The sequence below is a fragment of the Capricornis sumatraensis genome, chromosome 5, assembly GCF_032405125.1.
Source record: "Capricornis sumatraensis isolate serow.1 chromosome 5, serow.2, whole genome shotgun sequence".
Classification (NCBI taxonomy): Eukaryota; Metazoa; Chordata; class Mammalia; order Artiodactyla; family Bovidae; genus Capricornis; species Capricornis sumatraensis.
In genome coordinates this window covers 55,922,212-55,948,457 of record NC_091073.1, presented here as the reverse complement: position 1 = coordinate 55,948,457, position 26,246 = coordinate 55,922,212, and the positions used below count along the sequence as shown (strand labels likewise).

The following is a 26,246-nucleotide window of genomic DNA, read 5'->3' as shown; positions in this document are numbered from 1 at the left end:
ATATGCAGGACTAGAATTCCTGAATCATATTCAGGAATATGATTCCTGAATCATATGAAAAATAGTTCTATTTTTCAGTTTTTTGAGAAACACCCATACTTCCTTTCCACAGTGGCTGTACCAATTTACATTTCTACCAACAACGACCTAGGGCTCCTTTCTCTCCCCATACTCACCAACATTTATTATTTGTTGTATTTTGATTATAGTTTCTCACAGGTGTTAGAGGATGCCTCGCTGTGGTTTGTGTTTTCCTGGTGTAGTGATGTGAAGCATCTTTTCATGAGTCTGTTGGCCATCTGGCTGTAGGGCCCTAGGGTCTCGGGTCTAAATGCCTGTGCACCGGTGAGTGGGGCCAGGTCCTGGGCCGCTGATGGCCAGGGCCGTGTCCAGGGTCGGCCGTGAGCTCAGGTGGTGTTCAGGCAGCCTATCTGCTGGCAGATGAGCCTATGTCCTCACCCAGTTAGTTGTTTGGCCTGAGATGCCCTAGCACTGGTGCCCACAGGCTGGGATCTGGGGCAGGACTGGGCCCTAGGGTTAGTAGAGGAAGGGTTCCAAACTTGCCAGCACCAGTGTCCAGGTAGCAGAATGAGCCCCCAGGATGGCTGCTGCCACTGGCTGTCCCCAAGGCGAGCTTCAGTCGCCTGCTACTTCTTTGGAAAACTCAGTCATCAGGTTTCACCAAGCTCCTTTCAAATCAGTGCTTCTGCCCTGGGTCCCAGAGCATGTTAGATACTGTCTGCACTGTTTAAGGTAGAGTCTCTATTTCCCACAGCCCCCTGGGTCTCCTGGAAGTAAGGCCCACTGACCTTCAAAGCCAGGCATTCTGGGGGCTGTCTTCCCAGTACGGGCTCTCCAATTTGAGGACCCCAGTATGGGCTGGTCCCCTCACTCCCTGGGGAGAACCAATGCAACTGTAATGATGCTCTGGGTAGTGCGTCACCCACCTGGGAACATTGGTCTTAACTACACTGTGGTTCTGAGACTCCTACCCATTTCTTTGCAGTGCCTTCTTTTTCTCTTTAGTTGCGTAAGATCTTTTCTGGACATTCTGGTCTTTTTCACTGATAGTAGTTACGTAAATACTTGTAATTTTGGTGTGCCCACGAAAGGAGGTGAGCCTCAGGGTCTTTCTACTCTGTTGTCTTGGCAGTGTCTCTCTTTTGCTGCTTTTAAGAATCTCTCCTTATCTTTTAACTTTTGACAGTTTAGTTATAATGTGTCTTGATGTGAGTCTTTTTAGATTCGTTTTATTTCAAACATTCTTAGGCTTCCTTGATCTTGATGTCTGTTTCCTTCCCCAGGTTAGGCAAATTTTCAGTATATATTTCATCAAAAAAAAACAAAAACAAAAAAAAACAAAACAAAAACATTCTGTCCCTTTCTCTCTCATTTCTCCTTCTCAGTTTCCTATAATGTGAACAATGGTCCTCTTGATGTTGTCCCGCAAGTCCTTTAAGCTGTCTCCACTCTCTTTCATTCTTTTTTTCCTTTATGTTCCTCTCACTGGATGAATAAGAAGGCTGTCCCTCAGGCTGAAGGTTTTAAAATAAGCAAATAAGCCTCTTTTCGTGAAGGAATGGGTGTTTCAGGCTACTGCCTCTGCTCTATGCTCTGAGAAGCAGCCAGTGAGTCTGTGTGAACCTGTTAAGAACTGTCTCTCCATTCATTATAGTCTTGTAGATCTCCGGGATGCAAGCCTGTTGGCTTTCAAAGCTAGATGTTTCGAGGGCCCCTCTTGAGTGTAGTAAGGTAAAGCAGAAGAACATGTAACATAGGAGATACTGTTGTAGCTGTCTCTGAAAAATACAGCCTTCCACACTCTTCTCTCTGGCAGAAGCAGTTCACATTATTTTGCATGCATAAAACCTTCACTCTCTCCCACTCTTGTCGTATTGAAATATAGTATTGGTCTGAAGTCTAGGGCCTTGTTATCTAAATTAGTTGTAGTACGGATAAGTCTCTTCAGGTAGTGATTCTAAAATGTATATGAAAATGCAACAAGCTTAGAACAGTCTAATAATGTTGAAAAAGAACCAAGTTGGGCGGTGAGCTCTCAAACTTGCTTAATAAAAACTATAATAATTAGGGTCAAGTGATAATTGCAAGAATAGTCAAGTAGAAACAAATTTAAAATAACAGAGTCCCTAAATGGGGCCCTACATACAGAGTCAACTTGTTTTTCAGAAAAATGCAAAGCAATTTAATGGAGAAAGAAAGCTTCTTTCAAAATTTGGCACTAGAGCAAATGGATAGCTGAATGAGCAAAATTAATCTTTAACCCTACCTCCTATAATACCAAAAATAAGTATTTTTTAACATGGATCACGTTTATGACATTGATCATAAATCTTGATATGAAAACTAAACAACTAAACACAATCAAGCTTCAAGAATAAAACACAGGACAACACCTTAAAGACCTTTGTATGAGCAGATATTTCTTAAATAGAACATTAAAAGCAGTGTGAGGGAAAAGAGGAACGTGTTGAACTTAATTAAGAACTTTTGTTCATCAAAATACACCATTAAGAAAGTTTGAAAAGCAAACCTCAGACTAAGAGAAGAGAAGATATTTGCAATACGTATATAAAGGATTTTTCTCTTGAATATTGTAAGAATTTCTGTCAGTTAAAAAGAAAAAAGTAGACGATCCAATTATAAAACGGGCAAAAACCTTGGATAGTCATTTCACAAAGAACATATTTAAATATCTAACAAATATAAGAACAAGAGCAAGTAAAACAGAAGGAGAATGATCAGAGTTAAAGTTTTCCGGGTTATAATTTTAAAAGGAAGGCAGAGTTGCTGGTTCTCAGACTTTCCATCTGTTGTTATGTTAAAAATTTAAGGATAATCACTAAAAAGAATATGTAATTTACAATATGGTTGAAAAAAGAGGAGGACTTAAAAAACTCTATAGGGAATTCCCTGATAGTCCAGTGGTTAGGATTCTGTGCTTTCACTGCCAAGGGCTCGAGTTCAATCCCTGGTCAGGGAACTAAGATCCCACAAGCCCTGCAGTACAGCCAAAATAAACAAAAAACAAACAACAACAACAACAAAAAACACCAACTTCATAAATCAGTGAGAAGAAGGAAGGGAGAAAAGCTTAATAAAAGCCAAAGGGATGGTGGAAATAAATATAAATACACCAATAATCACAAGAAATGTAAATTAACTAAACTTTCTATTTCTTTTTAAGGACAGGATTGACAAATTTATTTCCTTTTAGGACACAGGAAAAAATGAAAGTATAAGAATAGTAAAGGACATATCAGGAAAATAATAGTTTCTTTAAAAGTATACCTTTCCTAGTATCAGAAAAAAAAATAGATATTAAGGTGGAAACATTAGTTAGGGATTAAAAAAAGTTGGATCATATAATGATAAAAGATAAAATCCACCTGTAAGACAACAATAATTTTAATTCACCTAACATTATAGCCTCAAATCTTCATAGCAAAGATGAGCAGAAATACTAGGTTAAATTTAGAATCTTGGTGAGAGATATTTAACCCACTGCTGTCATTAACTGACTGTATCTTTTTTTTTTTTTTGCCATGTAACACATAATTTAAAACCAAAATTTTGATGCTTAAAATAATAGCCATGTGTTAGCTATTTTGTGAAGCAGAAATGTAAACAGGTTTGAGCTGGCCACTTTTTCTCCTGAGCTCAAATGGGGCCAAGCGTTTGATGGCCTCACTCTCATGTCAGTGAGTTTGCTAGAGTGAAGGATAACGGGGCCATGGTTATTTCTTTATATTAAGCTATCCTGAACTTGTTGATGTGATGGAGGATCAGAAAAGCAACAAGAGTGGAAAGCCTAAGGCACACCTAAAGCAAACCCTGAAGCCTTTGTTTCCATCCTTTTTGCTAATGTCCCATTGGCCAAAAAAAATCAAGTGGCCAATGTGGATACTGAGGGTTAGGAAAGAGACTCCACATGCTGTCCCACTGCAAAGGCATAAACACAGGGAAGAAATACTAGGAAGTATTAGAAATAGTCCCCAAATTAACAAGAACATCCATTTTGACTGCTATTATTAACCCTGGGACTAAGGTTCTAAAACGTTCTAAGGTAAATAAATAAGTATAAGAAATAGAAAGAGGTCAAAATTTCATTATTTGCAAATCTATGTATAGAAAACCTGAAGCAATCGGTGGACAAAATTATTAAGATGAATAAGACAGTTCAGAATCTTGATTTGTATTTAAGATCAAGCACAGAAGTTAACTATGTTTCTCAGCCAGCAATAAACAAATTCAAATGGAGTAGTAAATTACTGTTGTGCTACTAGATATAATATGTCATATTATAAAGTCTTAGTACTTAAAACTGTGATATTGGCAGCAAACTGATGCATGGAATAAAACATAAAACTCAGATCCATAAGTCATTAGAAATTAGGCATAGAAATAAGTACCATTTCAAATCAAGGAGGAAAAGATTATTTTAAAATGGCGATGTGAAAACTGGCTCACTATAAGGAAAGAAATGTTACTGGATTTCTATTTCACACTGTGCACAAAAATAATTTTCAGCTCTGTTAAGGTCCAAAACATAAAAATTAAAACTTTAAAGCCCAAAAATATAGGTAAGATTTTTTAAATGTTTGGGCAACAAAGAACATCATAAACAAAAGATAAGCAGTAGATAGAAATCTAGTACATGTTACAGATAAATGACTGATATTTCAAATATTTAAAGGAGAAAAAGCCAATAAGAAACAGTTCAGTAGAAAGATAAGCAAATGACAGTAGAAAACAATTTATAGGGAGAAAATGGCCTATAAATCTAAGAAATGCTCAGTTACACTAGTAATCAGAGCACAAAATAAAAAACAATCAATTTTATTGAATCCATCAGGTAGGAGAAAACTTAAGGACATTAATTTTAAGCATTGGTATGGCTGTGTGGTAAAGAACACTCTCATGTGTGGCTGGTAGGCCTGTAAATTAATATAGATTCCTTGAAGAGTGCAGAACAGCAGTGATGCAGTCAGGCTCTCACCTGGAAACAGATGACATGATAACTCAAGGAGATTTGATCTGCAAAGAGACTATTTTTGAAAGTGTGGGCAGAGAAGCTGTTACCACCCCCAGACCAGAATGGATGTGGAAGGAAGTAAAGTTTCCAGGAACTCAGGAATGAATCTTGAGATTATCTTGAGACAAAGCCTTCAGTTGAGGGGCACAGGTAGTAATCTCACAGAAATTACTGCCAGGTGAATAAATATCTACACCTTACTCTCCTTCAGATATTCTGCCACTGGATAAATTCCATCAGGAGTTGAAGGGTCCTTTAATGTATTTCATAGATTAAGCTTCCCAGGGTGGAGTGAGGGTGGAGAGAGGATCTCAAGGGGGCAAACAGAAATACCCGGCAACATCAAGAGTTAATGAAACAGAAATTGAAGATTTTTTCCCCCGATAACTAGTTATTCCACTGTTAAATGTAATTAAAGAAACTTTGTCATTTACACAAAGACACATGTACAAGTATATATAATATGATGCTGCTGAGAAAAGTAAGTCCAAAATAACTCAAAATTTTATCAGTGGGGGAACAAACAGGTAAAGTATGGAATATTATAGAGCAGATAAAAGGAATTCATTACATCTTCACTTTTTAACATGGATGTATCTGAAAACAGTGTTTATGGAAAAAGCAAATTGGAGAATGAGGTACCATAGGTATAACCCTGTATCAGTTGGGATGCCTTTGACACCATTAATAAAAACCCCCAAAAGATGGGTTAATTTTTCTCATAATGTAAAGGTCAACAATTCAGAGCTGGTGCAGCTGCTCCAGGATCTATACTAGGAGGGTTCTTGCACTGTTCTTAGTGTGGGGCTCCATCTATGGCTTTCAGGTATTTGGGAACAGCCTCGTATCTGTGCTTAAAATGAAATCATTTCACAATGTTTATCAATTCAGTTGGCCCAGATTTTACCATGTCTTTAGTATTCATTTTCAAGTAGACATAAAGTAGGTAAATATTTAAAAATCAAGTTAATGAACAGCTAAAAAATGTGTCCCTCTCAGGTGGATAAACTGGTGGCTCTCATGATCTGTAAACCATTTCTGGGAGAAGAGGTCCTCTTTGTGGCTTGAGGTGAACGTGTATTAGGGTGTCATTATCAAGCTGAGAGTCTGACCAGGACTGAATTACATATCTCCTTAGTTATCATCTATGGATGACAAGAATGCAAACTCTAGCTCTCACCATCATCACAAGAGGGTTTAATAAACTTGGCTTTATAGACAAATGGTTTCTGCTTTTGAGCATAGTAACCACCTGTTAAAAGGGAAGAGGGGAAATGGAATCTTAAATAATTTATCAGCTTGGTTTATTAAATGTTGTCTTATGGATTGTGAATAGCTTAGACAATTTAAGTATTTTTAATTATATATCACTATTTTAAGTTATATGCCACAAAAATCTGGTCCTGGAAATTATAAAGATCTGATTTTTGGTCAGAAATTATACTGGCTACCATTTATTTGATGTATGCTATATATCATGCATTGTAGAAAACTCTTTATATTGCCTTATTTCATTAGTCCTTATAACAACCTTACAGGTTTAGATGAATAGGTCTAAAATATAGGTTTAAAAAAATTATTTAGCTGTGCTGTGTCTTGGTTGTTGCATGTGGGATCTAGTTCCCTGACCAGGAACTGAACCCAGGCCCCCTGCGATAGGAGCACAGAGTCTTAGCCACCGGACCACCAGGCAAGTCCCTGTGATGTAGTGTTGATGAAGGCCTCAGCCAACCCCACCAGGAGCTCTGAAAGTGGGATGGTCCTTTGGAGTTAATCTTGATTTGGGATGAGGGTCCTTGAAATTGGGGCTTTTAAAGCCCTATGTTGACTAGTCATTGCTGGGAGTAGGACATGCTTTTGGGAAGGCGTCTTTCGTTAGCAGAGAAAACTTCTAAAGAGGGCTTTCTGCTAGCTGCATTCCCAGCAGCTGTGGGAATAAGTTCTTTATTCCTAAAGAGCAATCTGGGAGTTACATCATGGCATATACTTCAGGAAACTAAACCTTATTAACAACAAAATACATAATTTTTCTTTCATTCTATGATGCTATTCATATTTTATCTAGAAACTGACTGAACTTTCACACTAACTCTGTCATCTTTCATTTCTACATTTTAAGTCCAATTTTCATTTACCACAGCTAACCCCAGTGTTAATATAATATTGCCACTAACACGACAATTGTAGCTCTACGACTAACTATAGTTAATTGTTATATTACCAGTAACTGGATGGTTAATAGTACTACTACCGAATATTCTAGGTGTCTGATTTTAATACTTTACATTGATGGCACAGGAAATTACATTGGTGCCATAAAAAAATTGGTTTAGTACAATGAATCTTAAATCCATAAGTAGACGCTTACTCTGTTAATACTGTTATTTTAATATTTGCTTATTTATTTGGCTGTGCTGGGTCTCGGCTGAGGCACATGGGATCTTTAGCTGTGGCATGTGAACTCCTGAATTGTGGCATGTGGGATCTAGTTCCTGACCAGGGACTGAACCCGGGCCCCTTGTATTGGGAGCATGGAGTTTAGCCACTTAACGCTAGGGAAGTCCTGCTTGCTTTAAATATAGTCTAAATCTCTTCTAAGAGATTTCACACGCTGACACTTAGCCAGTTTTCCCTTTGTTGCTTTTTTTTTTTTGTAGGAAGGCACTGATTGAGGTTGAGTGAGCCCTTCTCCCGTAAGATAAGTGAATCTATCACGACATTCGCAACTGTGGAAATTAAAAACAAAACGCTCAACCACACCCTTTCCATGAAACAGTTTTACAGAGTGGCTTTTTTTTTTTTTAAGTTTATGTCTTTAAGACAGTAACCTCATTGTCTCTCTTAATAGCAAAAGTATTTGAGTTTTCTGATCTCATATAAAACATGTAATATGTGGGTATATTACTGTCTTATACATACTAAGCACTCAGTAATTGTTTAATGAATTGAAATGTAATTACTAGTAATTTCCCCAAAATTTATTATAAAATATTGGCAATAACCAAATGTTAAGATCAATTCTCATCAGATCTCTGGATGTGAAATCAAAAGCAAAACCACTTATGAGGGGTTCAATGTGTCTAGGAAGCACTGATTCTCTTACATAAAGCCCCTATCATTTTATTCTAATTTCAGAACTCCAAACTGGCCCTATTAACAAGGAGGCATTGTTCTGATTCATTTAGTCTTTAGAACCTATTTTACAGATGAGGAAACCAAGACTGAGAATGTACAACGTAATGCAACAGGGCTAGGAACCTAGGCTACCTTCTGCTTTACCTCATTGTCAACAGGCAAGTGAAGGCTTGAGAGGAAAGAGACAGCATGTAACAGTAGGCAGACTTCAAAAAGAAAGAAAAGAAAGATGGATAAAGTGTTAGAAAGATTCCAGGAAGGAAGAAAATTCATGGAAACAATTATGACAGATTAGTTGCGAAGAGAAAGGTGAATAATACTGCCTTCTAGAGATAAGTCCAGAGATGGTGACACTTCCAAAAATGGCATTTTATTTACTCTCCCCAAAACTGTTATGCAGTATTAAAAATTTGTTCACTTTGTTTAGACTATTGATAGGATAATCTGAATTTATAGGTAGAGAAATATAATAATAGAGCATTGCTCAAATAGTTTAGAATTACTTTCTTTAATAACTAACAAATGTGTCACATAAGTCCAGTATAACATTTTTATTGGCACTTGAAATAAATGTATTACTCACTAGTGGATGTGCCAAAAAGAAAATCCCCACCCTATTTCCACCCCCACAGAGCTACAAATGATTATTTATTAAGCAGTGACAGAGTGACTTGGAGTGCAAATCAGAAGTCATCATGGTTATCTGTGTTCTTAAAGATTAACTTTTGGATAATGTTAGGATAAATAAAAATGTTGTCAGTATAAAAAGTCTCATTAAAAAACAAACTCAATTTCAATTCTGGTGCTTGAAATTGTAGCTGGTTTCATTAGACTTTTATATATCCTGTTTCCTATATTTAATGCATATAATTAATTTATATATTAGTTTAAATACCTTCTACAGTAAAGTTTTCAAAATTTAGAGTGTAGCCTTGCTTTACCCATCATTTATCTACTCATAATGTTTCCTGGTCAAACCAAGGTGGTCTCTCTCTTTTGCTTCTTCTTAGGTGCTCTTAGAATTTTAAGCATCCTGTGATACTAACCTGGAGGAAGGTAAAGCTTACATGAAAGAATTTAGCTTATGTTTCTGGCTTAAAAAAATTCTTTCATACTATTCTGGGCCAAGCACTATGTTAAAGGCTGTAGCAGATACCCTAGAAATACCGGTGTGGGAGTTTCACTGCCAGGATAGACGTGTAAAGAGCAGTGTGGACAGACTCTCCAGAGAAGCAAAGCTAGAGAAAGCTATCAACACACAACTTTACTAAGAATCCTTGCAGAGTCCTACAGGCTCAGAACAAATGAAAATATATTTATTCAAAGAAACCTACTACAACTCAGTATGACCCTAAGTGGATGTGGTCAACAAGATGGGGCTCCCTCTCCCCTCAGCTCCCAAATAAGGGCTCCCATATCTCATCTCATCTAAAGGGCAATCCTCCAGCTTTTCTAAGGCCTTCTGACTCTAAGCTTAAGCGGCTAAATTCTGATGAGTGTGGCTGAAAGGCAGAGGGCTCTCTCCTTTCATTGAGCTCATGGGATGAGGGCTTTACCCCAGGAATGGCAAGGCCAGACACTAAGGCCCCATCTTCCTTGTGCCAGCTCACTCACAGGACTGGAAGAACAGAACTGTAAGAAACAAACCCAAAAGACCAGAGGCTACTGCCCCACCCAGCACTCAGAGGAGTGGCTCAGAGATTTTGTCCAGGGAAAGAAGCAGTCCATAAGAAAGGAGAGTTTCATTCTCCTCCCCAAAGGAACTGACTTCATTTGAAAGAGAGTGTGGAGAAAATCAAGCCCAATGGCACTCTTGAAGAAAACATTTTCCTCTTAATTAGGAGCAACAAGCTAAATTGTAGGCCAACTAGTTCACCAGAGAAGCAGGGAGAGACAGCTGAGAAGGACTGTCCCCTGGTCAGAATATGCCTCAAAAGATGGCTTCAAAAACTATCCCATCCAAATTTAATTCTATCAGACTGCTGAGCAAGGCATGCTCCAGGGCATGTCAAAAAACGATCAAGCAATCAACCAGTAACTGGTGGAACCTAAGGGCTGGGTGTCCTGGTAGAAAGCATGACAACCCACTCCAGTATTCTTGCCTGGAGAATCATCATGGACAGAGGAGCCTGAATCGGTTACAGTCCATGGGGTTGCAGAGTGGAACACGACTGAGCGACTCGGCACAGCACAGCAAAGCATGGGCTGGGTGTAATACCAAATGAGGCAGCCAGCCTACTAGAGATATTAGAAAAAAGAGACAGTCAGAAAGAGCCCTGCTAAAACCACTGCCATCCCAGGGTGAGTGTGTACATGCCTAAGACTGCACTCTCTGAAAAGTGACATCAGGGGCTCCACAATTTGGGGGAAGCAGGTTTCAGTAAAATAGACCAGCCAAGTCACTAAACAAATAAAAACGCGAAGAGCAACAACAGCAGTTGTTTGTGGGGAGGGAGAGAGGAATCTCTTTCCAGAATAGCCAGTTTTTAACAAAAAATTATGACATTTGCAAAGAAATGGGCAAGTGTGACCCATACATAGGAAAAAAGGGTAGGCAACAGAAACTGTGAGAGGGACCAGATGTTATTTTTAATAAATACTTTCAAAGATGCCACTATAAATATGATTAAAGAACTAAAGGAAGGTATGAAGAAAATGTTTCATCATAGAGAATGTCAATAAAGAGGCAGAAATCATAAAAAAAGAACCAAGTGGAAATCAAGAAATTAAAAAGCACAATAACTGCAGTAAAAAATTATAGTAACTAAACAGTCAACTTGAACTAGAAAAAAGAATCAGTAAAGATAAATGGATGAACATTATGCAACCTGAAGAAGAGACAGAAAAAAGAATGAAGAAAAACAGAAAAAAATGTAGGATACTTTTGGATCCACCAATACAGGTGTAATGGGAATACCAGAAACGGAGAAGAAAAAGAAATAGAAAAAACATTCAAAGAAATCATGGCTGGAAATTTCCCAAATTTGATTGAAAACATTACACATCAAAGACACTCAATGAACTCACCCCAAGTAGTATAAATACAGAAGCTCAAACACATACATATCATAGTAAGAATGCTAAAAGACAAAAAGGAAATCTTGAAAACTTGTACAAGGAAGCCCCCAAAGTTCAAAAGCTGACTTATCATTTTAAAAAACCGTGAAAACTAGAAAGCAGTGAGACAGGATATTCAAAGTTCTTAAAGAAAAAAAATCCCTGTCAGCGTAGAATCTTATACCTAGAAAAATTTTCTTTTAAAAATAAAGGCAAAAGAAAAAAATAAAATAAAATAAAAATAAAGGCAAAACAAAGACTACCAGGTAGACAAAACTTAAAAGAGAATTGCCAGCAATCCACCTTATAAGGAATACTAAAAAAAGTTCTTCAGAGTGGAAACAAGTAAACCCAAATGGGAATCTAAGTCTTTAAGAAAAAAGAAAAAGCAGTAGTAAAGGTAATTATATAATTATAAAAGACAGTATCCTTCTTCTCCTTTCTTTTTAAAAAGCAGTTATTTGAAGAAATATATACGTAACTGTACCATTGGGTTTGTAACCTGTAGAAATGTATTATATTTGAAAACAATAGCACAAAGGAGGTAGGTGCGAAGAGTTGTACTGGATGGAGTAAGGAAGCAACACCAGATGGTAACCTGAACCCACAGGAACAAATGAAGAGAACCAGAAATAAGACAGTCAATGACACATTTTATAACTATGAACTTGATGGTCATCTTTTCTGTTCTTTTAGTAGACACAGAATTACAGAAAACAATAATTAAACACTGTATTGTTAGGTTTATCATATATATAGATGTAATATGCACAACAATAACAGTATAAAAATGGAAGACAATGAAATAAGAGCTCTACAGGAATGTTTCCGTATCTCACTGAAATTAAGTTAGTGTAAATCAGAAGCAGATTCCTGTAGGTTAAAATATACATGGTAAGCCCTAGAAAAACTGAAAAAATAACTCAAAAATGTGAAAAATCATTAGATTTTTAAATGAGACATATAAAAAATTAAAATGACAGATATTTCTAATATTCTAATAATAAACCAGTAACACTGAATGTGAGTAGATTAAATAATTCAATCAAAAGACAGATTGTTAGACTGGATATTATTATTATTTTTAATTCATATTTGTAACTGTGTGACATTAGACTGAAGCTGGCAATTGATAGCTTGGTGGGCTAACTCCAGGAAATCACCTGTATTTGTAAAGTTTTATTGTAGCATAGCCACATGAATAATTTATGTATTGTCTACAATCTGCTACAGTGGCAATGTTAAAAAGTTGTGACATATGGCCTGCAAAAGCTAAAATATTTCATATCTGGTCTTTTACAAAAACAGTTTGCTGACATAACTAAAGGAAACCCAGTGTGGAAGTTCTTCTTTAACTGATTCTGTTTCCCAGGATATTAAGAAGCAAGGCCATTATTTAAGAATGAGATCAAGAGAAAGAGGTCTTAGAAGTTTGACTGAGAAAAGTAAAAAGGTTAGTGAATACCCCAGGGATGTGGAATAGAACTGGTGGAGGGCGCTAGGCGTGGCACTGAAGAGACTGGCAAGGAACCAGACTTTTTTGTGTGTGAAAGATACCGGCATTCCAACCAGTGCTTATAATGAATTATCTGAGCTTCAAAGTGGATTCCAAAGGTACAGGAACATTTTCTGATCCCAGCTAATTACCAATTAATAAAGTTTTACTACTTTCAAGCACATAAAATTAAAATTAGGTTTACACCACTTCTGTCTGTGGTTTTAGGGAGGTTCTCCACTGAGTCTGTTCTATAAAAGGAAGACAAATGATTTTTAATGAGTTATCTTATAAAAGAATGAATAGTCCAGTAGTTATACCCTGCCTCCCTCATAGTAAAGCACTGTAATTAAGTCAAATAATCAGAGTAAGAAGGGACTTACACGCTAGATAAAATAACTAATTTTAAACCAGGAGAAAAAGTTTATTTTACCCAGGAAGAAACAATTTAATCACAACAAATGCTGCCCTACTTAGTCTGTAATCTGAAAATTACACTGTAATTGTCAAGGGAATGAAAATACTCAGATAATGCAGGTCCAATGGACTTTATAGTACTTCTTTTCCTTGAATAGCTAATTATATTTGACATATACTGGGACAGATTATTATTACCACCGCTACTATTAAAGCATCAATATTTTAAGGAATTGTGCAATATATCCTTTTTGAAAGCAAATATTTTATCAATTTGCATTTTCATAGTTTGTCTTACTATTTAAGAGATGCATACAGTTTGGTTTGGTTAGCAAAAAAAATTAGCAATCCACTGAGCCAACTGATGGTCTTTAAAGATGAACTGATATGAAAGACTACTGTAAATAAACAATCAGGTAGTATGTCTGTCACTTTCCTAGAGTTTTTTTTTTTTTAAAGGAAACTAAAACTAACATTTATTAAACACCTGTCTGCCTGAGCACTGGGCTAGTAGTGAAACATGATCTATGTTAAAAGAAGTACCTATTATCCTATCCATTCTCTACTTTAGTTCTAAGACTTGAAGCCTTAAATTTAAAAGAGGGATATTAGAAAAACATGTCTTACTGTGGCACTTAGGTTAAAATGTCAGACACCAATTCCTTCCATTAATGTATGGTTGGGTAATTCTCAGAAAAAAAGAATGACTCAAACCTTGCTGCTTTGTTATAACCAAGAGCTACTAGTGCTACTAATAATATTCCTCATGCTGTTCTTCTTTTCCACAATTTTCTACTTTGTTTGATGTTTACCTTTTAAACAACTGTGTATCAATTGCATCTAAGTATGGTACTAAATAAAGCAAGATTTAACTACTATGCTGCTGTTGCTGCTGCTGAGTCTACTATGCTGCTAAGTCACTTCAGTCGTGTCCAACTCTGTGTGACCCCATAGACGGCAGCCCACCAGGCTCCGCCGTCCCTGGGATTCTCCAGGCAAGAACACTGGAGTGGGTTGCCATTTCCTTCTGCAATGCATGAAAGTGAAAAGTGAAAGTGAAGTCGCTCAGTCGTGCCTGACTTCGCAACCCCATGGACTGCAGCCTACCAGGCTCCTCCGTCCATGGGAGTTTCCAGGCAAGAGTACTAGAGTGGGGTGCCATTGCCTTCTCCGAAGTCTACTATATTGCCTGCTAAATTAGGCCTGCCTTTTCTTCACTTTCATAATCTGAATATCATTATTTTGATTTTGGAAAAAAAAACTCATAAAGAAATCATGCATTACTTCTTTAGCTTGGTGTGAGAAATTATATGCCAAATGCCAGTCACTTTCATACCATCCTCAAGAATGTTACACACACTAAGTTCCCAAAAGTATACTACATAAAAAATTCTAATGTGCTTTGGGCTTTCCACACTACTATAAATTTTCTGCTTTTTAAAATTTACATTTAAAATATTTTTCCTATTTTTAATAAATGATTAAAAATTTTCACATTTTATCTATACTCTGCATTCTCTAAAATATTCTCAAATTAATAATTTCTACATAATGATATATAACTAAAAAAACTAAATAAGAAAGTCCTTACTACATAATAATGGAAAGGGAAGACACGGACTAAAAGAAAGCTACTGTTTATGAACACTTTACAAATTCTGTAGGTTCACTGTGACAAATGAACATACTTTTTTAAATGTCAAAGAATATTAGATAAAACTTTTATTTTGAATGTGATTTACAGTCATAGGATAGGATCAAACTTAAAAATCACTTATTTACTGCTTGATCAAAATTAACATAAAAATATAACAAATTATATTTTCAATTCAAACTGACAAACCACTCTTTAAAGAAAAACATTCTGCCCTATACTATCATAATTCTTCCTACAGAGTACTGGCAAAGAAGGTAGTCACAGTGTGTCACAAATAGCTAAAAGCAACATTTTTAGGTAATTTGAATAAGGAACACATATGTTATTCAAAACAAATATTAGGGTTAGCTTCTCTGAAAAGTTAGCTTGCAGATGAAAAGAAGAACCCCAAATCCGCATACTGTAATAGCCGTCCTCTTCAAAATCCTAGTATTCCATGCAGATGCTTCTTCCATTAACGGTATATGAGTTGGATCATTTTCTCGTTCATTTTGTAACTAATGTTTAGTATGGAAAAAAGAAGAGTTAATGTACAGTACACTGAAAATAAAAATATCTTTGATTTAAAAAGTAAAATAAAAATATCTTTGATTTAAAAGTATCAAAATATCCATGTTAATTCACTTGATTTAGATGTAACCTAAATGCAAAATTCCCATGGAAGATTTAAAAGTCTTAAAAAATAGTTTTTCCTTCAACCAGGATCCGATTATAGTAGACTATTAGTTTTATATTAAAAATAAATGCTTCTACAGATGACTACATTTTAAAATCATGTTTTTATGTCAAGAGATAAAGTTCCTTTAATGTCAAAGTTTCTGTTTCTACCTTTAAGGAATGACAACCTTTTTTTTTTCCTCCTGTATTAAATATCAACTGATTTCTTACCAAAAAAAAGCAAACCATTCTTATAGAATACCTACAATACATAAAATTCAACAAAAACTAGAAGATTCGATGCTAATGCTAGAAGTATAACCCTTTATTTAAATATAGTTGCAGAAACAAATGTTAACAAAAATTTTAGTGGTTTTTTTAGCACTTTCCAGCAATGAAATTACGTGACTCAGTCAGTTTCTAAATCTCCATATTGTAACTTCTTGCTATAGAAGTCCCCTCAACTGTGTGTGTGTGTGTGTGTGTGTGTGTGTGTGTGTGTGTGTGTGGTGGGGGGGGCGGTGTGGAGAAGATAGTTTAGTTGTTGGGGGAGAGGCAGAAGAGGGAGAACAAGCAGAAACCAGAAGATCCTTGAAAGATAAAAAGTATCAGGCACATTTATAGAGTGATATTTACTGGAAACATCCTGTGCTGGAGTGGTGACATAAATACTTTGAACCTTAGAAAAAATAACTTCTTCTCAAATCTACAGTGTAAATATTTAATTAAAGAACCCTGCAAAATTAATTTTAAATTTATAGTAGAAGATGGACTTCAATGCCAATTTCATTAATACTGTATTCTTGGTTTAGCTTCCAAATGGCTTCATTCAGCAACAGATTCCTTTTTGACACTGATGCTCCATTTACTGAATCCTGAGACAGTCATTCCTTTTATTAACCAATTACTTAGAATGACCCTTTCTGACAAGAGCCTGTCCGTGTGTTGGTTTGAAAGAGAATGATGTGGTGTTAGAGTCTGGCCTTGACCTCTCCCACCCTCTCTCTGTTACCTCCATATACTTATCTATGATAGCTCATATGTTTTTTTTTTTTTTAAAAATCCTTTGTTATTATTGGTAAACTGTTAAAATATTGTAAGTTTAACAGGCATGACAGCATACTCCCAAACCTGGAAGTCCTCACAGTTTTTTAAATAAAATCTTATTTTGATGATTATTGCTTGTTTAAGACTAATTAAAAAAAAACCAATGCACTAGCTTGCTGCAGAATTAAGACTTTCCTGCCCAAAGAATTATATCTCTTGTTATCATGAACCAATAAATATGTTTTCAAGGCTAGTCCTTATATAGAAATGTATAGATTCAAGGTATAAAAGACCAAAGAAAAAAGACCTTCCATTTAGCTAAAGAAAGTTGAAAATTTTCTCTATAGGTATACACTGTTAAAATAAATATTACTGTACCTGACTCAATTGTTTGTATTTTAGAATCAGAGTTACACTTGAAAGCAGTAACTTTTTCATCCCTTCAGGAAAAATCTGATCTCTCTCTCTAATTTCATCTTACTCCTCTTATCTACTCTCCCTCCAAATGTTTTTAGTTCATCTTGGAGAAATCAAATCATTACTGATCCTGACACAAAGATGTCTTAGGGACTATCTTACACTAAACATGAAAAGTTGATGCTTTGCAGAAAGTTTTACATAAATCCTTCCAAACTTCCCTTGGACCCCGTGAAAAACAGCACGTTAATAAGTAAAATCAATACCATTTCCCTTCAATTTTTCTGGATGATGGATATAGTAAACATGAATGGTGCTATAATTTTCATGTTGTAATCAAGTTCAGAAAGTATAAAATCATATTTTTGCATGAGAAGGTTTATTTGGGGAGTGGAGTGGATTAAAGAAACACAAAAGTAGAAGGAGAGAGCATAATTAGAAAACTACTGTGTAGCACAGTTGCCTGACATACAACAGGCACTCAAGTTTGTTGAATGAATAAATGTCAGAGATAACACAACTTCTAAGATAACTTTTTCTGGGAAGGAGTTATTGTCTACAAAAACTTTGAACTATATTGTTCATTTGCCCTATTTTACATGTTTTTATTCTCCTATAATTTTGCAGAATTAGCTTCAATTTTCTGCTCAGTTTTTAACAAGACTCCTTTTGACTGAACATGTTAATAGCTAGAATGACAAATTACCTGGAATATGTATACAGTTATTTTGAGGAAAATAACCTTTTTGATAAAATATTAATGAAAATATTAAATGATTATGGTAAGAAACTATGGAAATTTAATGCATAATCTGATGTTCACATCAGATATTTCACAAAAAACTTTTTGGATAGCAAATATATTTATTAGACTTGGAGAACTCAAAGTGAGTTCTTTAGTAAAGTGAAAGTTTTCCTTTATTATATACCTTCAACAGAGTTCTCTATTTTACCAGCTTAGATTTTGATATACTCAATTTTCTTAAATGGGGGAAAAATCACCTGTCCTTAAACCATGTATGTATAGAAGATACATACTTCTATATGAGTACAGAAACAAGAACCAAAAAAAGCCCATACTCTTTTAAAAAGTTAAATTTAAAAGATACTGGGTTGGCAAAAAAATCCGTGTGGGTTTTTCAGTTACATCATATGGAAAAACCTTGAACGAGTTTTTTGGCCAACCCAATATTATAAAAAGTCTAGAAAATAGAAGGAATATTTCATCTACAACCCTACCTCATTAACAGAGCTAATAAACCTTTAATTTTTGGTATTTTTTATATTTATACGTAAAGAAAAATTAGAAATACAACATTTTGTCTTTAACAAGTTGATATTTGCTTTTCATTATATTTTTCAACTGGCTGCATACCATTATGACAAATGGCCATACTATAATTTATTAAATCATTTTCCTAGTATACTATACTTCCAGTACGAACAATTTTGGAATCATTCGACTAGTATTATTGAAAGATAAAATCATTTTTATAGTCCTTGCCACATCCTGCTAAACTGTTCTTGAAAGCTGTTTTAACATCAGTCTTACATGAAAATATTAGTTTGGTGAACTATAACCAGTAGTGAGTAGGGTAATACATTCCCTGCTAATTTATAGGATGAAAATGATGTATCATTATTCTTTCAGTATGCATTTCATTAATGACCAACAAAGTGTCTCTCGTAGGTAAATTTCTTTCTTTGGAAATGGTCCTTTTCCCAACTATCTAGTGAGAACTTAAGTTGCTCTTGTCAGAATTGCTTCATTGTCTAACATGTGCTTAGTCGCTCAGTGGAGTCTGACTCTTTGCAACCCCATGGACAGTAGCCTGCCAGGCTCCTCTGTCCATGGGGATTCTCCAGGAAAGAATACTGGAGTGGGCTGCCATCTCTCCTTCAAGGGATCTTCCCAACCCAGGGATCAAACCTAGGTCTCCCGCACTGTACGCCTTCTTTACCATCTGAGCCATCAGGGAAGCGCTCATTGACTAACATACTGTGCTGTAAATAATTTTTCCCACTTTAAATTTTAAATAGATACCTTCTGAATTAAGTCTTTTAGCTTGCAGACCTCTTCACTCAAATCTTCAACATTACTAACCAGTTCTTCACAAACTGAAGTAAAATTCCGGGGAGAAGCCCATTCTAGTACTATCTGTTAATATTTTCAAAAGTTACATTTTAAACAATAGGAAACAACTTTTCACAACTTTATATCCACGAAAGTTACACAATACTATGAAACATTAAATTATATAACTGAAAAGCATTTTTTTATCAGGGTAAATTCTGACACCAAAAGAACTGAGTAATTTTATACAAATAATTGAATCAGTTTCCTGAATGCATTTATTAAATACATGTAACTATGGAAACTAATATTAGTAATAATATTTATGTTGAATAAATAAAGTCATGAAGGTTTGAAGAATGACATGATTTCCATATCAGCATTATACAAAAAATCATTGGAAAACAAATGCATTAAATATTTTTCACTACATACAAATAGCTAAAACTAAATCACATGAAAAAACAAAGCAAGTTTGCTTTAACGGGTCACTTACACTTTCTCTATTTAAAATTTCTTTCATTAAAAAATCCTTATATTGATATGATTTTTAATAATCTCAACACACTGTTTTATTTCAACTTTCACTTGGGTCTCCTGTCACTTCATATTTTAAACAATTAAATTCCCTTTAAAAATAAATGGTGAGTTTTGGGAGGTGGGAGGGGGGTTCATGTTTGGGAACACATGTAAGAATTAAAGATTTTAAAATTAAAAAAAATTAAAAAAAATAAAAAATAAATGGTGAGTTTAGTACACAAATCAGTTTGCTTTTTGGTCTGACTCATTTCTTTTCTTGAGGGCTGGAACATTAGTTTTTCAATTATTTCATATAAAAAGAAGTAATGTTAAATAATTGACTTATTTAGATCTTGTGTGATTTTGTAGAAGATATAGTTTTACTAGATCATTATTATTTACTGAATTATCGTTAAATTATCTGTAATGTTATTTGCATTTATACTTTTCTTCACTTAATAATTTTTGTAGAATACCTTGTGAGAATTTACAGGCAACTCGGTAATAATGTTCTGTACAGCTTTTATTAAGTGGCCACACTGTTTGTTTAATTTCAGAAGAAAGTTGAGGAACTCATCACCACTAAAGAGAGGAAATAAACAAATAGAAATCACTGATATGAACAATTTACTCTATTTGACTTAGCTAGTTATTCACTGTCTAGTCATAACACTTATTATATTCTTTAAAAAGTATCTGTAGAATAGTAAATTTGTATTAGCAGATGAAATAAGACATTAAGCATACAAAGGAAACCAAGTGTCCAGTCTTGAAGATCTCAAAGTTTGGGATAAGAGGCAGACCTACTATTATAACCAAATTATTCACAGGGACATATGAAGAAGGAACATAAAAGTCCTAGTATTTGAGTGTCTATTATGTGAAGGCACTGCATTTGATTTTACATTTATTATTTTTTAAATTCCTTCCAACAGCTCCAGTAAGGTATATGTTATTAACAGTAACTTACAGTTGAGATATCTAAAATTCAAGAGATAATGAACCTAGCATAAGTTGGAATGAGGCATCTTCCCTGGTGGCTCAATGGTAAAGAATCTGGCTGCCGATGCAGGAGACATAGGATACGTGGGGTTTGATCCTTGGGTCAGGAAGATCAGATCCCTTGGAGAAGGAAATGGTAACCCACTCCAATACTCTTGCCTGAGAAATCCTGTGTACACAGGAGACCAGAGGGCTACAGTCCACAGGGTTGCAACACAACATAACTGGGAATAGGGATTTCGTAACATTTCAGAGAGTTCATACTTAAACTGAGTCTGGAGCTTTTTTTAAGTAAGAGAAGAGATTCTGGACGGAGAGAATAGCAGGTGTGGAAGTATGGGGTTAGGAGGTCTCCAAAGTATAACTAAAGCACAATCATGTGAAAGTAGTAAAAAAAGAGGTTATATGGGATCATTTATTTAAGGAACTTTTGTGACATGCTAAAGAATGGAATATTATTTTCTGGATAATGTACAGTTACTAAGGGACTTTAAACAGGGAAGTAGAAAATAAGACTTTCGTATGAGAGTTTATTTGGGGTATGGTGTGGATTAAAAGGAAAACAAAAGTAGAAGTATAGAGAATAATTAGGAGATAGTTTAAGAAATGTTCAGGAGAATAAACTGAAAAAAAACTTGGTGATGGACTGCATGTAAAAGGAAAGGAAAGGTCTAGGGTGATTCTAACTTCCTTGGTTTCAGTGGAAAATGGCACTGCCAAGCAGGGAAGTGAATTTGGGGGTGGGTAGTAAAGAAACAAGTGGGATAAAGAGAGAACAATAGAGCATAATAATTAAGAATATAGACTCTAGCATCAGGAAACCCTGAGTTTGAATACAACTTCCACAGTGTTATGATCTCAGGCAAACCTAATCTTCAGCCAAATATTGCCATATCTCTAGAACTGAGATAACAGGACTGTCAGGAGGACCGAAAAGTGAAAGTCGCTCAGTTGTGTCCGACTCTTTGCAACCCCGTGGTCTATATAGTCCATCGAATTCTCCAGGCCAGAATACTGGAATGGGTCATCTATCCCTTCTCCAGGGGATCTTCCCAACCCAGGAATTGCATTGCAGGTGGATTCTTTTCTAGCTGACCACCAGGGAAGGAGGACTTAGGAGATACTATATGAAAAGCACATAGTATTTAATCTAGTACACAGATGGCATTCAAACAAACTTAATAATGTTGATGATGGCAATGATATGAGTGATGTAGGTGCAGTGATCAGTAAGTAGTAGAAAATGTCAGTCTTGTAGGTACTTTTCCTGGGGTCCACAGACTGACTCATGAGGCTACAAAGAATTCAGGGATCTGGTGAACTTATATGGGGAAAAATTACATCTTTATTGTCACTAACCTCTAAAAGAATTTCAGTATTACCTTCAACAGTGAATACAGGCACAAACAACAGAAGTATCAGAAGTGTCTATAATTTGCTAACCAATAGAAATCAAAATAATGATCATGGAGAAGGCCACCAAGAAAAAAGATACATATTGTAAAGAGGGGCGAATTGATAGGGGTTTAAGAAAAAAAGCTATCAAAGTAAAAGTAGCCTGAGAAAAAGAAAATCAGGAGTAATTTCTATTATGAAAGGAAAAGATTCAAGATGGAGGGAAAAAGTCAAGCATGTTAAATAATCAGGATTAATCCACTAATTCTGACAATGAAGAGACACTGATGACTAGATTAGTTTCAAAGACAGAAGCCAACTTATTGTGAAATCTACAAAGAAACTAACACAAGCTAATAGAAAGGATAATAGGTAACTCAAAGAAAAAGAAAAAATGAAAATTTTGATGAATAAACAGAATTATAATAAAAATAAGATATTATATTTCAGTGGAATGACAAAAATTAGGAAGATGATTAATATCAAGAGCTGACAAATCTGCAAGATGACCTTTCTGGAGTGTTACTTAGTGGGATCTATTATAACAACAACTCACACACATTCTAATACAATAGGGCCACAGTTGAAATAAGCAAATACTATTATAAACAAAACTACATAGTCTTAATGAATGAAAGGCAAATATATACCTTTCTTGTGATGTATAATTTTCAGGGCTACTGAATATGGATAGGCAAGTTATAAAAAACACAACTTTTATGCCTTTTACCATCTCTGTGTGAATAGATGCCCAGCCCCCACCCTAGAGCTATACAACCTACATACCTTTACATGGAATGCCTGATAATTCTGAACTTATTTAAAGAATTCCAGATAAGCAGATATGGCATAGGTATGGTAGACTATATCATTTGATCAAACTGTCATGTCTTTTACCGAGCCAGATACTACCAGGCTTCTCTCTGCCAGAGGATTGCATTTCATGTCCGAACGACATGAGGCTTGGCCAATGACTTGCTTTGGCAAATAAAATATGACTGGAAGTGACTGTGTCATTTTTGAACAGATGCTCTAAGAGCCACTGACTGGTTCTGCCAACTCTCTTTTCCCTTTGCCACAAGAGCAGCATATCTGAGGTGGGGCTGTTTCTCCAGCCTATTGGCAGAACAATAAGGAAGAGATTCACTGCAGCTGATCCATGATATAGATGGATCACATATTTCTGATCAAGAAATAAATTTTGTCACTATAAGTCAATTTAGATTTAGAAGTTATTTGTTACTGCAGCACAAAAAGTGTAAGTTGACTGAAACAATAGGCCACATTTAAAAATTTTGAAGCTAAGGATGAGGACAAAATTTATACTTTATACATTTTATTTTGTATTTGGGTATAGTCGATTAGCAAACAATGTTGTGATAGTTTCAGATGAACAGTGAAGGGAATCAGCCATACATAAAACTTGTATCCATTTTCTCCCAAAACATAGGTACTCCAAATGGAAGAACCATGTGCTCACTGTAGACTATCTGGAAAAATTAAAATAACCAATACTTTAATCACACAAATATAATGACTGGTATTATTTTCTTCCAGAATATTATAAAGGAACTAAGTATTTCTCATATGCATACATACAACTGGCATAACTCACACTCCATTTTATATTTGCCTTTTCTATAAGTATTTTTCTGTGACATTAAGTCTCAAAATAATTTAAGTGACAGAATAAAATCATATTGATGTAATGTAATCCAACCATCCACTTAACGTTAAATATTTGGAGTTTCCAAGTTTAGAATAGTTATAAACCATAGATGTGAACAATGTATTTTTATGTGAAAATTTGCATCTATACACTTTTTTTTAAGGAGAAATCATTTTCTAAGTAGGCATAATTTTGAGATGCCTTTGATACATTCAAGTAGATATCAGGCTTGGAGAAAAGGTTTGGGCAGAAACTGCTGAAAATGTCAAGACATGGGTGAAACTTAGTTATTTCTGTTCAAAAAAAAATCTCAAAGTAGTAATGAAATGGTGATCAGTACTTTTAAATTGCATTCTCTAATTCTGAAAACATATTAAGGCTAACTATAGAAGAAAGTAAAAGTACTGTGCATGTGTACTCTTGTAACAGACTATTTTATAAAATTGAACACATAGAAGAAAAGTATTTTAAAACAAATCAGTAGCTAAATTGTTAAAGTCACATTACCAGAAGATTATAATCAATCAGTTCAACTTTTCCTGCTGTTAGTTTTCTTATGACTTGATGACTAATTTCTTCTTTAAAGAATGACTTTGAACAAATGGAAAGTAAAACCTTTTCCATAACAGCATGTAAACAAAGTCTGTGATTTAATAACAAGGTCAAATTCCTGAAATATATGTCTGCTAGTTTTATTTTTTAAAAAATTTAGCAGTTGTAATATGTGAACCATTCAGGATTCTATATGTTCTTTAAATGTATTAAGCCTCACAGTGAAAATTCATACAGGCAACTCTGACATCCTATAAATAAATTATATTAAAATTTTAATTTGCAATTCAGTCATGTTGAACTTAGAATATTCCTTCATAGAAGCAATACATTAAAAAAGTAAAGACAGTGAACAAAAAGATTCAAGGTTTTCTGATTTAAGTCATCATCACAACTGAAATCCTTTACAATGTACTTACATATTCAAGAATTGTGGTTATTTTGAAACAGCGATGAAACATTATTTTGAATATAGATCATCTTGTTATAAGGAGGTATAGTTAGAGAAAGGGAAATAATTTTGCAATAACACTTTTAAAGAAATCTGCATCATCTAAATTATTCACTGTAAGACTTCTCTGAATTCTACAATGGTATGGAAACTTACTATTCCTGTGTTTAATTAATGTTTCTCATAGTTGCAATGTTAGTTTTAGGCAGGCTACACTAGTGATGCTACTACTGCACTTTTATGTCTTGTATTTTATAGCATATAACTTGGATGGACCTCAGGGAAATTAGGCTGATAGAAAAAAGACAAACAAAAATGGAAAAATACTCCAGGTTCGATGCATGAGCAGGGTGCTGAGGGCTGGTGCACTGGGATGACCCTGAGAGATGGGATGGGAAGGGAGGTGGGAGGGAGGGTCAGGATGGGGAACACATGTACACCCATGGCTAATTCATGTGAATGTATGGCAAAACCCACCATAATATTGTAAAGTAATTAGCCTCCAATTAAAATAAAAATGGAAAAATACTATATGACTGCATTTAATTTATGTAACATTCATGATATAACATCTTTATAAAAATGGATAACAAATTATTGTTGCTAGTTTTAGGGATGGGGGAGAGGTGGTGGGAGTTATGAAGGGGTAGTACGAGGTGGCCTTGTGGTGATAGTATGTTAAGTATATTGATTGCGGCAGTGGTTATGTGAAGCTACACACATGATAAAATTGCATAGAGCTACATACACACACACACAAATGAGCACAAGTATAACTAGTGAAATACAAATAAGCTATGTAAATTATATCAGTGTCAGTTTTCTGGTTTTGTTAGCATACTATAGTTAGGCAAGATATTAGACCAGGTAAGAATGGGTGAAGAAGGGTGCATAGAACATTCCTATACTTCTCTGCAGTTTCTTGTGAATCTATAATTAATTCAAATAAAAAGTTAAAAAAATGATTTAATATTGTGCAATATGTTTAAAAAATCAAACACTTATTTTCAAAATAACTTTAATTACTAATATTACTAATAATCAGTGTTTGACAAGTTTATAATATTAAAAAGGAACTTTATATATTGATAACATAATTTCATAAATCATTAAGGCTGAAAATAGAGCTGAGCTATATGAGAAACACATTTTTATTGCCATAAGCAAAAATATTACCTTTAAATTTTCAACTTGATACTTAAATGATTTAAAGAGAGTAAGAGATACACTATGAAAAATGCAAGATCTTTTAAATAGCTTGTTTAAAAAAATGCAATGAAAAAATAAAACAAAAATGTTTCTATGTGAATTAAGAAAATGCACTGTTTTGCTTCTTGGTATTGGTAAAACCTGCCTTGTAAAGTACTTTCTATCTCAGAACATGGTGTATAGCAAAATGAACTACCCATATCTCTGGAAAAATTATGGTATCAAGTAAAATAACTCAGACATTATCAAAATTCAACTGAAAAGCAAAGGTGGTTCTAAACAGTATTAATGTAAACCAGTAAGTGAACTTTACCTGATTTCCAACTTTGCCACTTCAGGTAATTCTCCAAATTTTATCTCTTCTACTTCCAGTTCTTTAAGGGCAGCCATAATTTTCTGCTGATCTCTACTGGTAATTCCATTCTAAGCAGAAATGATTT

General features: G+C 34.8%; 1 protein-coding gene across 1 annotated transcript in view; it reads right to left on the bottom strand.

Annotated features, from left to right (window-relative positions):
• Positions 1-15,158: 15,158 nt before the first annotated feature.
• Positions 15,159-26,246, bottom strand: part of ASZ1 (ankyrin repeat, SAM and basic leucine zipper domain containing 1) — a 68,043-nt gene continuing 56,955 nt past the window's right edge. The window contains exons 10-13 of the mRNA XM_068972402.1: positions 26,120-26,229; positions 20,005-20,110; positions 18,980-19,093; positions 15,159-15,311 (exon numbers count right to left, since the gene is read on the bottom strand). Coding sequence (XP_068828503.1) covers positions 15,159-15,311; positions 18,980-19,093; positions 20,005-20,110; positions 26,120-26,229 — 483 coding nt within the window. The remainder of the gene's footprint in view (positions 15,312-18,979; positions 19,094-20,004; positions 20,111-26,119; positions 26,230-26,246) is intronic.